Source organism: Diceros bicornis, chromosome 17, assembly GCF_020826845.1.
Source record: "Diceros bicornis minor isolate mBicDic1 chromosome 17, mDicBic1.mat.cur, whole genome shotgun sequence".
Taxonomy (NCBI): domain Eukaryota; kingdom Metazoa; phylum Chordata; class Mammalia; order Perissodactyla; family Rhinocerotidae; genus Diceros; species Diceros bicornis.
The window spans coordinates 33,316,123-33,335,038 of record NC_080756.1 but is presented as its reverse complement, the minus strand read 5'-3'; the positions used below and the strand labels follow the sequence as shown (position 1 = coordinate 33,335,038).

Below are 18,916 nucleotides of genomic sequence, written 5' to 3'. Positions count from 1 at the left end.
AAGCTGTTGCCGAGTGTAGGGGGATTGGGGGGGAGTTTCAGCCCTTCACTGCCTTCCAATTTTGTAGCAGAAACACACTGACAGCAGATAAGACCCAGCAAGCAATTTGGAGGTTGCCAAGTAAGACACTTCTAAGGTAGTCTACAAAATCTCACCTCCGAGGCCTGTGACAGAGGGCACCATTGATTCACTTTGCCAGATAAATGCAAACACAGGTATTCTACAATCTCAGGGATACAGCAGGATATGCAGCACAGAACATGTATTCCTTGTCATGTATTCTGTTGAATGAATGGTTTCAGATGGTCCACCTACTCATTCTGACAACCAGCCTCTGGAAGAATGGACCTATCTGTGTCTACCAGCCACAATATGTTAAGACATAATTGATTTGATTGTAAGTCAAAATTATATTTAAGAAGCCTTAAGAGGAGGATAATGATTATTTTGGTATAAAAAATCAAATACTATGATGAAATGGCCCTTCTTCCTAAGGAAAATGAGAGAACATTCATAATCTAGTGACCAGAGAGGCACAATGAATAAGCTAAGCAGACAGGTAGGTGGGACAAAGACATTCTAAAGTTTAATCTACATGTGCTCTGTAAGTTGTTATTGCTCTAAGTTTCCATTTTTAATATTCAACTGTTTACTATGAACAGTGTATATATAAATCTTCCAGGAATATAATACTGTGATAACCACTTAATCTTTTAACATATCTGTCATATTCATATACATATCAGGTATTCACTCAGGAAGGTGGATTTGGAAAATCAAAATAGTGGTGCTGTTCTAAGAGATATGTGTTCATAAGTGTTGGCATCAAAGCTAGCTGGGTGGACTCAGGAGAAAGGAGGAGCGGGGGGGAAGTACCAGGACCCCCTCAGACACCCCTGGTTTCAGGGGAGGGCCTGTCCAGAGGAGGGTCAACAGTGTGCTAGACAGGGTGCCCATGAGAAACAAGGAGAGAAAATGTCAGCAGAGCTCAATCTTGTGCCTGGAACCTGTCCAGAGCAGAGGAGGGAAGAGAGAGAGAGTCCACTGCTCAGAGGCCCAGGACTTGCATCATGCTCACACATCCAGCTCTGGGTGGCAAAACGGAGATGACAAATGTAATGCCACAGAATCCTAGGTCAAGAACTATAACTTAGTAAGGTGACCCAGTGCAGGGAGGCAGGAATGATTAACCAGTGTTTTCCCTCAGTAAGGATTCAATTGGAAACGAGAAGACTGATTTAACTGTGCAAGTAAAGTCATGAGTGAATTTAGCTTTGAAGAAGTGGAGGAGACAGGGAGAGCATAAATTAGAGCATAAATTAGATGCATTTTCATAAATAGTTTTGTTCCTATGGAAATGTACATGCCGGGCAGAAGCAGTCTTCCACCTATGACCACTGCTCAAATATTTCTGTTAAGGAGATGTCCCCCTGTCAAACCCTTCCAAAGCAGGATGCTATAGACTTATTTTTTGTTAAGAAAGACACAAGATGTTTTACTTTTTCACACAGTGAGCACATTCACTAAAATGTATGATTCATCTACCCACTTGGGATTGTCATACAGAAGACAGTCCCTTCTTCCCTCTGTAATCTAAAATGAATAAGGAGAAGGAACCACAAAAATCCTGCACAGCTTCACACAGTCAGGATCCAAATATTTTAGAGCAATATTTCTTGAAGACAATAATTCATCATACTTCATCAAACAAATTACAGAGAAAGGTCTGGCTTACTTCAAGGTTACAATATATGAAAGTAATAAGAAATTTAGTAAGCTTCTCTCTTAACAGCTAAAAAAAGTGAGATTTACTTGTACAATTGAGATTTACAAGTACAATTGAAACTACTATTAATAGTGGATTTGGTTCCTGTTATCTGTCAATGTACTCATCCAAAATCAAAATATCTTCTACAATCAAAATATGTTGCATCTCACTGGATAAGACTCACTTTCCTGCTTCTGAAACATACGGAGATAACAGCTGGATGGATCACTTTGTTTCATCAGGAGTTGTTAAAAAGCTCTTTTTCCAAATATCTGACATGATTAAATAATGTTCTTCCCTCACCCTTAACTGTGCATTCAAACAGCCCTGTATCAAAGTTTAAAAGGCCAAATTTAACAGACTAATGAATGTAGCAAAGGATGGAAATTAAGGCCCTGTGTTTCAAAATAGTATCAAATACTTGTAATTTTCCGAGTTCAGACGTTTGAACACCTATTATCATTCTTTCATTAGGATAGCTTTCCACCAAAGAGCAACAGCATAAATCTCGAAAATGTATACAAGAGAGAAGCAGCTTAATATGATCTGTATGAGGCTTTACATAAAGATACAAGTAAGAATTCTACCACATAGTCCCTATTTTAAAGATACAAGTAAGAATTCTACCACATAGTCCCTATTTGGGAGTCATTTTCTCCTTGGGAAATTCTTACAAGGTAATAGAAAAAAAAGTCTTAGATGGAAAAACATAGGCTAAAAGTGTTTCCCCAACAAGCCTTGGCATCGCGTTATTCCCAAGTGAAGACACTGTCATAGTGAGCACCTAAAGCTATTAATAGGCAGAAAACTAGAGTTTACTGGCCAAAGTCACCCAAATCAGAAGGGACTGTGGTGCCTTGGAACGGAGATAATTTTCAAGGCAATGCCAGGGAGGCTGACATTAATAAATGGTCTTCCCAATTCATCACTTTTTAATACCAAACGCCAGAGTCCTGGATCACACGCTCTCTAAGCCAATTTGGCCATTTAAAGTTGCCAGGTCCTTCTCTAAATACTGGTGGCCTCTGGCAACTAGAGCCAGACAGGATACAAAAACGAACGCAAGTTTTAGATGAAATTCTGCCAAAAGTGCAACAATTTATTAGCAAACAGTCACACACTGGCTTATCATAAAGCTCAAGGGAGTCCTTTCTCTGTCCTCCAGCTCTCCTACAGGAACCTTCCATGCAAGGAACTATATTCTGAAGCAAGAATAGCTCGCTTTCTACTCAGGTAACACACAGAGTACTGTGTCAAGTACCTTCTTTTTAAATCAACAGCTAAGCAGGTGAAGACATGATTCTGAACTTTCTCCAGTTACAAGGAAAACCAGATGTGGAGAGAGAGAGGCGGTGTTACTTTGGTCTTACTTCGGAATCTGTCACTTCAAATACTAGGTGATACCTGCTTCCCCAAACAATAACATTTTATGGATGGCCATGTAGTGTCCCTCATCCCATCATGAGTCTCAGTAGTCACAGTCATTGTCTCAAATACCCACACACACATTTCTAATTACAGCCTCAGTACAACGGAGAACAAGATTCCATCAATCTGTTTCAAGGTCTCACCTTTCACTCACTGTTGACTAGTTGGAAACTCTAACTCTAAAAGAAATGGTTTCAAAGGAATCCTTTTTCAGGTGGTATTGCTAAAGGGATAATAATATGAAAATTCTGTGGTGGTGGCTGTTCTTCTTCAAGGTACAAATACAGCAGGCAAGAAAATGTTTAAACACTGCCCAAGAATGGACTCTCAAAATTCACTTATCCATCCACCCTGATATATCTAAGTCAAGACTTCCCAAAGCACTGTGTTCCCAGGACACTGATCCTGCAAGAAGCCCCTAAAAAGGGTTCCAAATTCAAATAAATTTGAGAAATGCCATTTACTATACATCCCATTTGGAAACTCAGAAGGTTTAGAGCACAGTAATGAAATATGTTAAACTTTTTAAAATCTAGTACTTCTGAAATGCAGAATCTGGATTTAGAGTAACCCAACTTAATGACCTGCGTGATGCTAGAACATATTTGGAGAAATGCTGGTATAAACTGCTCAAGCAGAATGAAGTTAAAAAGAAAAGTTTCCACCTTAGAAGTCTCTATAATCTGTCCCAAAAAATTATCTCACTGTCTGTGAAACAGAAAATTTTCCCTGCATCTCAGCTATAGCCTTCATGCTACAATCGAAAGACATTTTCTGTTGTCTGCCCTTGATAGAGATGAAGAATAGCTGACCACCAGTTTCCATGTTAAAAATCACTATATATTTAGAGAACTTTATTCAGCCATCAATCTGCATAGTCTTGGCTTCAGTCCCGAGAGCAGGAAGGCTTCTTGGCTGGTGAGAGGCATGTTTAGATCATATCGGTGTTTAGAAGGATAATTCTCTCAGAGGTGGGGGGATGGAACGGAAGTGGAGAAAAACAAGCTCTTCTTCTGGGTTTTATTCTATCTTTATTCTCCATACTCAGCATATTGTTTGAAACCAATGAGTGGTGAATGAATTAAATACCTAATATCTTACTGCTTTCCTCTTAAAATGCACCGTCCTGTACCTAAATAGCCCCTACAAAGTTATTCTGCTTGTCGCTAAGTACTCTGACAGCTTTGAAGACCATTTCCATCACATAGCTACATATGTGGCTGCTGACTGCAACTAGTTATGCTGCTCAGACCCCTGGCCTCTACCTATGAGAGACACAGAAAGTATAGGAGCACCCAGGGTGCTGTCGGACACTTCCCCTCAATTCATTTGCCTGTCAAAGTACTCTTGAAAATTTTCCCATCCTCAGTAATGGTTCTCTTGGTAAAAGATGGTCACTGATTATTCGTTCATTCAACAAATATGTCTTGTTACTATCTCTTTATAGTCTCTTTGGGCATTGTGCTTATGGGTAGTCACTTCAAGAATTCAGTAATCAATAACTTCCATCTCCTTTGTATTTTCCAGGTATTATTCTAGGCTTTTTGGAATACATCAGTTAGCAAAACAGACGCCTCCCCCGGACCCACCCCCACCGCCCCCCATTCCCTTCCGGAAAAAGAAAACTCCCTGGCCTTCCAGAGAGCAAAAAAAATAAAAAAAATAAGAAAGAGAGCCAGAGCCTGGCAAGGGGTACCTGCAATATAATAAGGTGAGCAAGAAGTGGGTTGCAATTCTAAACATGGTGGACGGGTAGGTCTTGTTGAGATGGTGGCAATTAAACAAAGACTTGCAGGAGATGAAGGAGTCAGCCACAGTGCTCATTTCACAGTAGGCCATGAGTTCAGGAAGGAACAAGAGAGAGAATGGGGTAGGGGTAGGGTGGGGCCAGGGCCTGTAGAACCATTTAGGTGAATATAAAGGTTATGACTTTTACTTTGAGAGACATGAGGAGCCACTGGAAGATTTTAAGCACAAGAGGGACTTACGTTTTTAAAGAATCATTCTGGTCACTGTGTTGAGAATAGACTGGACCACTGGCACAAGGGTAGAAGCGGGGAAACTAGTTAAGTGACTACGGCAATAATGCAGGTTAGAGATGCTGGTGGCTTGGACTAGGGCGAGAGAAGAGAAGGTGGAGAGAAGTGGTCAGATTCTGGATACATTTTGAAAGTAGAGACAACAGGATTTATTGGTGGGTTGGATATGATATTAGAGAGAGAGAAAGAGGAAACAAGAAAAATCCAAGAATTCTGGGTTGGGCACCTAGTAGAATGCACTGAGATGAAAACGCTGTTGGGGAAACAATGAACGGGTAAGTTCAGGAGTTAAATTTCAGAATGTTGAGTCTGAGACATCATGTGGAAATGCATTTATATAGCACTTTCTTTTCTGAACAACCCCAGGTCCCAGACACATTATTTCATTTATTCTTATTATACTTCGGGTGAGAAAGAAGTTGGAAGACTTTATTGTCAATATTTTGATGTGTAATAATGTAGATATACAAACATTAAAGCTCATATTACAAACTTGCTTTCTTTCTAATATTCTATGCTGCCTCTTTAGGCAAAGTATGTATAAAAAGTAAGGAACTTTAAATTTTTAAGGGGGGGTGATTCTCCTCAGGTTGTATTTATTACAATCGGCATCCCTTTATGAGCTTGTTGGGCATTGCACTTACAGCAAACCACTTAAAGAATCTGGCAATCAATCACTTCAGCCTTCTTTGTATTTTCCAGTACAATAAGCAATTTCCAACGGGCTTTCTGTTTAGAGGGACCTGTTTTAGCTGCTTTTATCTCTGGGAGTCCTAATAACATATTTCATGGTTTTCTTAGAACAAGATGGAAAAAGGTGTGCTCTTTTAAATAGAAATTTCATATTCCGAATGGAAATAGAAAGGATAGAATGGCTCCAGGAGATACAAAAATGTCTTTTGACCTTTTTAAGAGTTTAAAAACAATCAGGAGTATTGTAAGGCTAAGTGGTAATGAGCTTCTTTTATGAGAGTATGAATCATTAAGAGAAATAAAGTGTTAAAAATTAAGATTATTACTCAAAAGGTGTCAATTATTCTGAGTAAAAGCAAATAAGTAGACTACGAACCCTCACTGAGAATCATAAAGCATACAATCATGAAAAAGAAAGCAAGCTGTTACTGACGTCCAAAAACTCCTTTTTCCATTATGCAACTATCTAATTCTTCCATTAATAAATCCAGTGAGTCTTCCAACTAAGGTATAAACATCAGAGGCTGGGTAAGTCATTTTCTTATTAAAGAGTGTGACTTAACGAAAATGTAATTGCCCTGGGAAGGGAAAGAATAAAACAAATTATTTAATGATGTGAAAAAACTCCTGCCAGGCTCAGATCAAAAGCCAAGCAGAGCACCCCAGGTACAACTGAATTGTATATTACACAGAACATGAGGAAGAAGGGTTTGTATAAGGTTCAGATCCAGCACAGGGAGAATGACTTCACAGGTGACATATTAATCATGGGCCAAAAGGAATGCCTTGGGAAGACTTTGCTCCAGGGTCTCTGATTTCCAGGTAGCCACTGAATACAAAGTTGCATTTCTAGTGTCTATTTCGTTCCAACACTCATCACTGAATGGAATGGAGAAATCCACCAATAATAGTAAGAAGTTTTCAGAACAACAAAAGAAAATTATTCCTTTCTTATATCTTGCCTATTTTGCTAAACTTTCAAATACCTTTAAAGACATCTATAATATTTCTACAGTTGGGAGGTTTAGGTGATAACTCCAATGTTCATTTATAAATAAGTCAGTGATATTTGTCACCATTTTCTTCATTTTTTTTTACTAACAGAGTAGTTTTGTGTTTGGATTCTGCCCTTCCATTATATTTGAATATACCTACTTCCAAATTCCAAAATATGCTTAAGCCTTAAAAACCCGAACATATGTTAATACCACTAGCTCTTAGGTCAAGAATTTAACCTCTGTTACCTAGGGTGGAGAAGAAAGAGAGGTTGGGGGGGGCAGGATTAATCTTCAGTACCACTAGAATATTTTTTGATCATGTAAAGCAGGATTGTATATTGAAATATATAGAATCAAAATAGGCAGTCAACTGGATTATGTTTTTTCAAGTCTGGTTATTCCTCCAGAATGGAAAACAGGAGCCCTTATTGTTTTCCTGACTTTGAGCTGTGACAACATTATGATGGTGACAATAATGATGACACAAAGACTATAAAGACAGCTGACAGGGACCCAATGCTTTCCCTGTGCGCCACTGTGCTGAGTGTCTCATGTGGCTTGCCCTGGTTCAATATCACAACGACCCTACACTATGGTGCAGGAACAAGGCTGAACGAGGTGAGCTCAGAGCTGGTAAGTGGCAGAGCCTGGCCTCACACTCAGGTCAGTGCTAATCACTCCACGGCTCCCTCCTCCCAGCCTCAGGACTCTTGATCTGGAACTCAGGGCAGCGCTCCTCCACACACACCTGAGTTGCGTCCAACAGGCAGGGAACTGGCTTCCACTTGAGGCTGGTGTTCACGAATTTAAAGCAGACTACCAAATGAAATTATAGTGACAGAACATACGTCACAATAAGTATCACATATAGCAAAGCAGAGACATAAAACTATGTGGAAAGAAGCAATAGCAATGGATCTTTAAATATGTTCCATTTTAAAAAGAGGTACAAATCCAACTTCTCTATTTTCCAACACTGCATCTGATGAAGCGGTAAGCTCATTTTCCAACACTCATCAGAAAAATGATATAAACAAAAATCTGAGCTTTGGAGCATGGCCTAAGGGCCAAAGTTGACTATAGCTACTGACCTGGAAAACTGTGACCCAAGCAGCAGGACATTATCACCACAGGCAAACAAGTGACAGGTGAAGAAGCCAGCTGAGAGCAGTGAGAAGAGCCTGGATCAGCTGGGCCAGTCAAATCTGAGACCAAGAGGCATCCCAGACAATGGATACTCCCATGGCACTGGTGGTCACAGAGAAGAGACCATCAGGGCCTCTTCTATCAGTGACTGCAATGGTCCAAAGCAGGACAAACTGGATGGATGGGTTGTAAATGGCCTAGAAAGACTGGATCTATAAGTGAATGAGGAGAATTTTCATGCATTGAGGATAGAAAAAGGATGGAGAATGTGGTGCTTGCAGAGAATGGGAATTGAGAAGAAATATAGGTCAGAAGGAAAAAAAAAACAAACTAGCATTGGCATAGAGCCATTCACCATTAAATGCAATCTTCACGCCCCAAGTTCAATTTTATTTTACCATTTGGTATATTAAAACTTGATGCCTATTTTACCAGGTTTCAAAATGACGCTTCCGAAATTTACAAGATGTACTCCATAGTGATCCATATGCCACAATAATACCATAACCTATTATTTGCCTGAGCTAAACGCAAAATAATTTCCAGAAATCTGAAATCATGTTAGGTCAACTGTATGGGTCTATGGCAGTACAATGTTCTATCCCAGCGGTCAGCTAATTTATGGTACAATGGTGGAGTTGAATAGTTGTGACAGACTGTATGACCAGCAAAGCTGCACATATTTACTATCTGGTTCTGGCAAAAAAAGTTTGCCATCTCCTACTCTATCCCATTGTGCTGTATTTGTACTGTACCATAAGCTGCTCCAAGTCCTTTTGGGAATGAGGTAAGAATGTCAATGAGCAAATAATCACTTTCCAGTAGTGGTTCTCATTCTAACCTTACCCCCTTGTTGAGATGCATGGGGGTTTTAAGGAAAGAGAGATCTAAGGCTGACAATCTCTATTTGTCCATCAGATATCTGGCTCCTCTTTTACTGAGTATATTGATGGGGGCTGCGATACAGACTACCATGGAGGTTAATCAAGAGCAAGGCTGAGAAGAGGCAGGAAGAGAGATCCCTGAGATGAATGCAGCCACTTCTCCAAGTGAGAAGACGCATTAGTTCCACCTCCATCCTGCCCCTCCATTTCCAGCAAGTTGTCACTGGTGGTCATCTCCACTGGTGAGGCTGCAGATTCATCCCCATGAGGATCTGAGAATCTGGCTTGTTTTCTAGGGCCCAGAGAGGTGGCCTACAATTCGTGTTGGTTTCAAGGGAGTGACGTGGAAGACCATCTAACTATGCATAGACAGACTGGGACACAACTGTGATCTCTACTAAAAATGAAAAAAAAACAAACCCTTAAAGCCCCATACTTGGGGGAGGAGGCCTCCATTGCCTAATGGTCATTCTCAAAAGATACCCCATTGTTGAGGTCACTATTAGGAAAGTCGGGTCAAATTAGGAAAATCATTAATCACTCTCTTTTTTCTTCAGGTTTTACTTTTAGAACTATGCCACAAGATTATAAAAGGTATAAAAATACCTTAGAATCTTCCCTGTGAGAATGTATAAAGAACTAATACCAAATAAATTACTCTTAAATATAATTGAGGGGTGATTCCTCTGTAATGCAGGGAAATCACATTAGAGGACATGAGAAAAGGACACCCATAAAGAGTAGGACCAATGGTATTAACTCCTCTCAACAATCCAAATGAGACTTGCTACTTTCCTGATATATGTCACTATTTATTGCAAGTCAACAGTCCGACATACAGTCTGCAAGAGTCATAAAGAAAAACCCAAGCACATTCTCAGCCTATGGTTCTCCTGGTAGATAGACATTCACTACTCACAGAACAGAATGGAATAATTAGCCTTCACAGCTTAAATACTCTTCATCTCTACTGTACATACATTCCAACAGAGTGATTATCCTCATCACAAAGAGTGAGAGCAAATTAGTTGACTTTAAAATTCATTGTTAAAAAAAATTCAATCCAGGAGGCCAGCCCCACGGTGTAGTGGTGAAGTTCAGTGCACTTTGCTTCGGAAGCCCAGGTTCACAGTTTCGGATCCCAGGCGCAGACCTACACCACTCATTAGCCATGCTGTGGCAGCAACCCACATACAAAACAGAGGAAGACTGGCACAAATGTTAACTCAGGGTGAATCTTCATCACCAAAAAAAAAAAAAAAAAAAATCCAATCGAATAACGAATTTCTATATTGTCCTCTACATTATGTAATATAAGCTCAAATGTATTCCTAGTGAATAAAGGGTGTGAATAGGAAGAGGAGATGAAGGAGAGGTACAGAAAAAGACAAATTCTACATTTAAATTCTCAAAGATGCAAGTGAACTCTTCTATGATAAATAATAAACTACTCCTTGAGGTCTTAAATTTCTTATGCCATGAAAACAGGACAAACTGTAAACAATCTCTAAATTCATCCTGCAGTAATTTCCAGAGAAAGGAAACTCTTAGATGCTGTGTCCTAGTTCTCCCACTCAACCCTGGAACGGAGCTTGTCAAAAGTCAAACATCTTCTCTTTGAGTTGCTTACCTACAGGGACACTCCACTTGGATGTGGAAGTGATCTGGAGGAGCCTGCAATTTGTAATAGTGTCTAACTTAACTTACTTTTATCAAAGAAAGAATTTGTTTTCGCTTTTAATAAGTGTAAAAATGGACAACAACAAATGTTCAAAGGAGGCCTATGGAGGGTAGGATTTGGAGAGTGGGCAGGGATTGAAAAATAACACACTTGCTGTTTTATTTATTACATGCGTTAATTTGTAGCTTTGTGAAGTCAAAATAATTTCCAGAAAATTTCAAATAAGTGTAAATACAACTGTAACAGGATAGATTATGTCCCCCTCCTCCAGTGCCCTGGTTGATAACAAGAGAGGATGACAGAAGAAGGTTTTGGTAAATTGGAGGAGAAACAAAGGTTGTAAACATATATATTGCCCCCAAATTATGCCCCCTCAAAAAAGGTTAATATTAGCAAAAGAAAGATTTGTATGTCTTACAGATCCCTTGTTGACTCTAAGGTCGTCCTTTTCTTTCAATCCCCATCTCCCACTCTCCACAAACACACACAGAAGCATCTAAATGCTTTGAAGGACCTTAATTCTTTCCCCAGTCTTGTTCCCCTCTGTGGCCTGGCCGTATCAACAAGAAAACCAGACAAAAACACTGGATTGTCAACAACGCCAGAGGCCAAGTGGAAGAAGCATGGCAGGAGAGCAGTAAGTAGGCAGAGGCTTAAAAGACCTAGGCTTGATCCTGTACACACAGACACACACACACACACACACACACACACACACACACACACTCTCACTCCATCATCTCTTTGATGTCATTTCAGTTGTCTCTATCCCTTGGCTCACTCAGCTCCAGCCATGTCAGTTTCCTTGCTGTTCTACGAATGCTCCCATACTTTTCTGCCTCAGCGCCTTGGTACCTGCTTTCTTTCTACTTGAAATACTCTTCTCCAATAGCCACGTGCTCACTCCTTCACTTCCTTCACGTCTCTGCTGAAATAGCATACCTGGGAGGCCAGCCCTGACCTCTTCACAGCTCTTATCAACACTTAACAAATAACATATTTTAAGTGTTGAAGTGTAAGCTCCATGCAGACAAGACCTTCATTTATTCACTGTTCTAATCCTAGCAATTAGTAGGCACTCAATTAAAATTAAGAGCATGAAAGAGGAAGAAGCAGTGAGGCTAAAGAGAACATATTCTCCCTTGAATATAAGCCAGAGTGACTTTTGTATGATTGAGAATCAAAGGTGAAAATAAAAGAAATATTTTCCACGATTCTCTGGACTCAATGTCTATGCTTGTTTATCCAATAATGTTTTTTCTGGTAACGTATTGTATGGCCTCACCAGCTCAATATTTAAGGACACAGCCAGGGATTATAAAATAATCTCATTCCTACACTTATCAATACAGTACATATATCATTTGGAAATATTCAAGGTGAACAGAGCTGTGTTTATTTCGCTGACATCATTACAAACATTTCATCCACTGTTCCTTTTTAGCATAGAAGAATGTCCATAAAGCAGAGCCTCTATTTTCACAAAAGCTTAATCCTATGTTTACTGTCTTGGAGTCAGAGTCCTTAAGATTATGTCCTTAGTAACTAATCATCTCACGGAAAACATAGGATTATCCCCACTTTCAGAGGCTTCTTTTTTTTTTTTTTTTTATAATTTTATTTATTTTTCTTCCCCCAAAGTCCCAGTAGATAGTTGTACGTCATAGCTGCGCATCCTCCTAGTTGCTGTATGTGGGATGCGGCCTCAGCATGGCCAGAGAAGCGGTGCGTCGGTGGGCGCCCGGGATCCGAACCCGGGCCGCCAGCAGCAGAGTGCATGCACTTAACCGCTAAGCCACGGGGCCGGCCCCCAGAGGCATCTAACTAGCAGGAAAATCTGACTTTTAAGACCTTCTAGTGTGTAAGCAGATCAAGAACAGAGAGGCAAGGCCACACAAACATGAGTCAGATGCCAAACCTCTGTCTCCAAACTCTGGAAGAAAAAAATGTAGAAAGTGTAAGTGGCCTCCAAGAATTGCCAAGGCTTTAGTTAATCTCTGCAAAGAATTTTCAAGATGAAAGCCACCACAGAAAAGCTCAATTTTACAATCACCACAGCTGGAATGCTTTGCTAATTTTTTCCCTGATGCATTAAAGTGATGTTGGAACAAATTCCATGAAAGAAAAGGATTAACAGCCTTCCAAGGAGGAAGTTTCCATTCATTCATCATGTTATTAAAGACACTCTGGGGATGGCCAAGGCTCACCCGTGTGCAGGGTCTACTGCCATCATGAAAGTCCATATTTAACACACCTGACCAAGATGACAGCCAGTGGGGACTCCCCACTCCCTGTAATTAGTTGGGAGGGAGTCAAGGAAAACTCTTACTGACACACCACTCCAATGCTCTACTCATTTGCTCCTGCAGATCAATTACAATACAGCAGGCGTGCCAAACCATGAGCTAAGGTCAGACTCTAATAAAACAAACCTCATATTGACCCCCAAACATTTCATACTGTTATTGAGTATGGTCCTTTTATAGGCTTTAGATAATTCACTTAAAAAAAAAAAAAAAAGGGTTCTGCATGCCAAAATCTAATGGAGCAGAGATGCTGTTTATAGTTTTGTTTTGTTTTTTTTAAATTTTTTTTGTGAGGAGATGAGCCCTGTGCTAACATCTGCCAATCCTCCTCTTTTTTTTTTTGCCGAGGAAGACTAGCCCTGGGCTAACATCCGTGCCCATCTTCCTCCACTTTATATGGGACGCCGCCACAGCATGGCTTGCCAAGCAGTGTGTCGGTGCGCGCCCGGGATCCGAACCAGCGAACCCCAGGCCGCCGCAGCGGAGCGCACGCACTTGACCGCTTGTGTGACTGGGTGGGCCCCTGTTTATAGTTTTATTCACTAGGTAACATACACTGAGTGGCAAACAATAAAATTTAGATAAATATTGGATGCAGCAAGCTCTTGATGCTAGAAATAAGGCAGTGAAGAAAACAGAAAAAAATAATCTCTGTCCTCATAGGTCTTACGTCCTAGTTGGAGGAAACAGACATTACATAAAACAACCAAATTATATAGCATTTTAGAAACTGGAAGTATAGTGAAGAAAAGTTAAAAAGTGAAAGGGAGATAAGAAGTGGAGTGGAAGGTATGTGATTACATCTTAAATAGGGTAGTTACGGGAGGCCTCATCAAGAAAAAGATATTTGAGCTCAAGTTTACATAACTCACGGGCATGCCGGAGTTTCTTGAGGATGGTTATTCATATCATCCTTACCTTATAAAATTGATTTACAGAAAGATTAATAAGAAGATTACTTTAAAATAAGCTGTTTGGAGGAAGGAACAGTTTATTCAAAAAATGGTGCAGAGACAACTAGACAACCACATGCAAAAAAATGAAGGTGGACTTATACACCATTCCATATACAAAAATTAACTCAAAATGGATCAATGACCTAAATCTAAGCTAAAACTATAAAACTCTTAGAAGAAAACATAGTTGTAAATCTTCATGACTTGATTTGGTAATGGATTATTAGATTTGACACAAAAATCAATGAATAACAAAATACAAAAATAAATTGGACGTCATTAAATTAAAAATTTTTGTCTATTAAAGTACATTATCAAGAACATGAAAAGACAATGTAAAGAATGGGAGAAAATATTTTCAACTCATCTATCTGTTGGGGGTTTAATATCCTGAATAATAAAGAATTCTTACAAGTCAACAACAAAAAGACGACCCAATTAAAAAGTGAGAAAACAGCTTGAATAGACATTTCTCCAACGAAAATATACAGATGGCCAATAAGCACATGAAAAGATGTTCATCATTGGTCAGCAAGGAAACGCAAAGCAAAACCACAATGAGATACCTCTTCACGCCCACTAGGATGGCTTTAAACAAAATAATGAAAAATAACAAATGTTGGCAAAGATGTAAAGAAATAGAATCCCTCGTACACTCCTGGTGGGAACGTAAAATGGTGCAGCCACTGTGGAAAATAGTTCCTCAAAAAGTTAAATATAGAATTATCTTATGATTCAGCAATCTCACTCCTAGGTATATACCCAAGAGAAATGAAAACATATGTCCACACAGAAACTTGTACAACAATGTGTATAGTAGCATTATTCATAATAGCCAAAAGGTGGAAACAACCTAAATGTCCCTCAATGAATGAATGGATAAACAAATTGTGGTATATACATCCAATGGAATAGTATTCAGCCATAAAAAGGAATGAAGTATTGATACATGCTACAAGTTGGATGAACTTCAAAAATATTATGCTAACTGAAAGAAGTCAGACACAAAAAGCCAAATAATGTATAATTCCTTTTATATAATACATCCAAAATAGGCAAATCCATAGAGACAGAAAGCAGACTAAAGGTTATCAGGGAGTGGGCGAGGGAAGAGTCAGGAGTGATTACTTATTGGGTATGAGGTGTTTTTATGAGGTGGTGAAAAACCTTTGAAATTAGAGAGAGCTGGTAGTTACACAACATTGTGAATACAGTAAGTACCACTAAATTGTATACTTTAAAATAGTCAATTGTATGTTTGTGAATTTCACTTCAATAAAAAAGGTTTTAATCATTCAAAATTTTTTTGATCATATTTTCAGGATCACATACTGTGTTTTATATTCAAATTTCACTTCTGTATTCATTCCAGCCTTTAATCTATTTGTAACACTTGAATCTTTTTTTAATACATCTTTATTGAGATGCAGTTCACATACAATAGAATTCACCCATTTTACATGTACATTTTGGTGAGTTTTCATAAATGTACATAGTTCAGTCACCACCACCAGAATCAAATTTTTGAAAGCATTAAATACTTCAAAAAGTTCCCTCAAGTGTCTTTACAGTCAATCTCCATCACCACATGTTTTCTGTCATCATAATTCTGCCTTTTCTAGAATTTTGTATGAATGGAATCATATAGTATATAGCCTTATATGTCTGGCTTCTTTGACTTAGCCCACTGTGTTTGAGGTTCATCTATGTTGTTTTATGTTTATGTTTTGCTCCTTTAAATTTCTGAATAATTTACCACGTTAAGTTCATCCATTTACAAGTTGAGGTCATTAGATTGTTTCCATTTTTCAGCTACCACGAATAAAGCTTCTATAAATATTTATGTACAAGACTTTTCTGTGGACATAAGTTTCTATCTCTCTTCAGTAGACACTGAGGAATACAACTGCTTTTTTTAATGTTTAACTTTTTAAGAAACCCTCGAATTTTTCCAAAGTGGCTGAGCCATTTTCCATTCCCACCAGCAATGTATGAGGGTTCCAGCTGCTCCACATTCTGGTCAACACCTAGGATTATAATTGTTTTTAATTACACTCATTCTAGTGGGTGGGTAGTGGCAAATCCTTGAGGCTTTAATTTGAATTACCCTAATGACTAATGATGCTGAGCATCTTTTCATGTGTTTATTAACCTTTGTATATCTTCTTTTGTGAAGTGTCTATTTAAATCTTTTGCCCATTTTTAACGTTATTTGTCGTTAAGAGTGTTAAGAGCTCTTTAAATATCCCAGATACAAGTCCATTGTAGATATATGTTTTGCAAATATTTTCTCTCAATTCATGGCTGGCCTCTTGATTTAATTAACATTATCTTTTGAGGAGCAAAATTTTTAATCCTGATGATGTCTAATTTATCAACTTTTTCTCTTATAATTGTACTTCATGGATCTCCAAGAATCTTTGCTTAATCCAAGGTCCAGAGATTTTCTCCTATTTGCTTTTAGAATTTTTGGTATTATTTAATTCTTCTGTTTAGGACTGTAATCCACTTAGAATTAATTTCTAAGTGTACAGTATGAGGTACGAGCTGATATTCACATTTTTTCCTATAGGTATTCCATTATTTCAGTACCTTCTATTTAAAAGACTATCCTTTCCCCATTGAATTACCTTGGCAACTTTGTCAAAAATCAATTGATGATGTAAGCGTGAGCTTAGCTCTCTGAAATCTCAATTCCATTCCATTTTCTACTGACTAGTTTTTTCCCAGAGTTTGGGTCACACTCTCTTGTTTCTTTACATGTCCAGTAATCTGATTAAAAAACTAGACATTGTATGTCATAACATTGTGGTGACTCTGTATTCTATTTTGTTCTTTTGAAATTTGCTGGTTTTCCTGTTTTAATATACGATGAACTTGCCTGGACTCAAATTGAAAAACTTGTTTCTTTGCAGAGAGCTGAAATTTTTGCTCAGTGTTTTTTATCTTTTGCCTGGATCTCTGGGGATCTCCCTTATGTCTCTACAGTTTTGTAATCAGCCAACAATTTGAACTGAGGCTATATACACAGATAGACAACTCAAGCCAGGGATGCTTCCATCCTCTACCGACTGGCCTATGTGTGGGTTGAAGAATTCATTAAAATTTGCAACAAATAAGTAAGTCTCCCCAGTCTTTCAATTTTGCTTATGCTCCCTAGAGAGCCCCATGTGCACAAGTCATTTGCAGTCAGCCATGAATGCATGGAGAGTATATTATTCTCAGCCCTTCTACAGCTCTCTTGCTTCCAAAATCTCCCCCTTAAATTTCCAGCTGCTCTGCTACTCTCCCAGACCAAATCAGCCACCTCTAGCCAGTAGACTTGTGGGTTTTCACACCAGATCTAGGGGGATGGGAACATCCTCAGGCATGAAGCATCTTACCCAATGCAGTAGCAGTTTTTCATAAGGAAACATTTTCAAGTTCTTTGCTGTCTTTGATCATTTGTGAAATGGGTACATTTAATAAATTTTTCCAGTTTTACATTTTACCTTTCTTTTTTTGGAGTTAGAATAACCCAACAACTCAGGCAGGCAGTCATTAGTGGAAGTAGAGTCTTAACCATATTTTAAGTACTTGTGAATATATTGTCATTATCTCATTTCTCATCACATGAAATCAAACAAATTACTTCAAAAATTAGCCAAACACAGCAGAAAAAAAATTTCTTGTTTGCAAACATGAAACTTCAGATTCACTTCCTATAGGGCTGATAGAAACAGTAAAAGAAATCATATAATTAAGGTGGCCATGGTCTGTAACCCCACTAAGGTCTTTAAAATATATACAACTTAATGAAAATTTTAAATACACAAAGTTTTTCAGACAAAAGAGTAGATTCAATTTAGACCCAGACCTCCTGTTGGAAAAAAAGCATTATTGAGTATAGAGTATCTCTTTTCAAATGCAGAGAGTTCATTTGATTTTTAAGAAAATTACCTTGAAGGCTGCTAAACAGTGAAGGCTCAATAAGGCCATCACAACTGCCAGAAGGATGGTGGCTAAGTTCCGCACGTCCCATATGGTCTCTACCAGAGGAATACTGCCCACCTGCCAGTCATAGCACAGCGTGACAGGCGCAAGCAGAAGCCACACGTTGAAGGCCAAGAGGTAGGAATAGGTAAGGAATCTACAAAGAGAAGAAGAATCACTGAAACACAACTCAAGATCCATGACATTTTGCAAACATTCATTCACCATGTTTCTATTAAATAGCATTTCTATACTATCAATGTTGTCATATAGGAAAAGACAAGGCAAAATCGAAAGCCATTCATTCGTTTAGTCATTAAATTGATTATTTTGGAATATATGTAACAGGTTCTAGTCACTGTGGTAGGGTGCTGGCCTTTCAATGGTAAACAAGTAAAGACAGAGTTTCCGTGACATATATTTAAAAATTATTATACAAATAAATACATTACAACCTGAGATAAATGCTATGAAGGAAAAGCTTGATGAAAGTATATGACAGAAATGCTGCCCCGTTGCCACATGCAAAAGAATGAAAGTAGACCATTATCTTACACTATACACAAAAATTAACTCAAAGTGGATTAAAGACTTGAATGCAAGACCTGAAACCATAAAACTCCTAGAAGAAAACATAGGCAGTATGCTCTTCGACATCAGTCTTAGTGTCTTTTTAAATACCATGTCTCCCTAGGCAAGGGAGACAAACAAAAGAAAAAATAAATGAATGAGACTACCTCAAATTAAAGAGCTTCTGCACGCAGCAAAGGAAACCATCAATGAAACAAAAAAACAACCTAACAATTGGGAAAATATATTTGCAAATCATACATCTGATAAGGAGTTAATATCCAAAATAAATAGAGAACTCATACAACTCAACAACAAAAAAATAAATAACCCAATTAAAAAATGGGCAGAGAATCTGAACAGATATTTTTCCAGAGAAGATATACAGATGGCCAATAGGCACATGAAAAGATGTTCAATATCACTAATTATTAGGGAAATGCATATCAAAACCACAATGAGATATCACCTCACA

The 18,916-nt window shown here is 38.5% G+C and overlaps 1 protein-coding gene across 1 annotated transcript in view; it reads right to left on the bottom strand.

Annotated features, from left to right (window-relative positions):
* The window catches only part of TMTC1 (transmembrane O-mannosyltransferase targeting cadherins 1), a 245,692-nt gene that overhangs the window by 90,116 nt on the left and 136,660 nt on the right, over positions 1–18,916 (bottom strand). Inside the window, exon 8 of the mRNA XM_058558571.1 lies at positions 17,839–18,028. Within this exon, the coding sequence (XP_058414554.1) occupies positions 17,839–18,028 (190 nt within the window). The remainder of the gene's footprint in view (positions 1–17,838; positions 18,029–18,916) is intronic.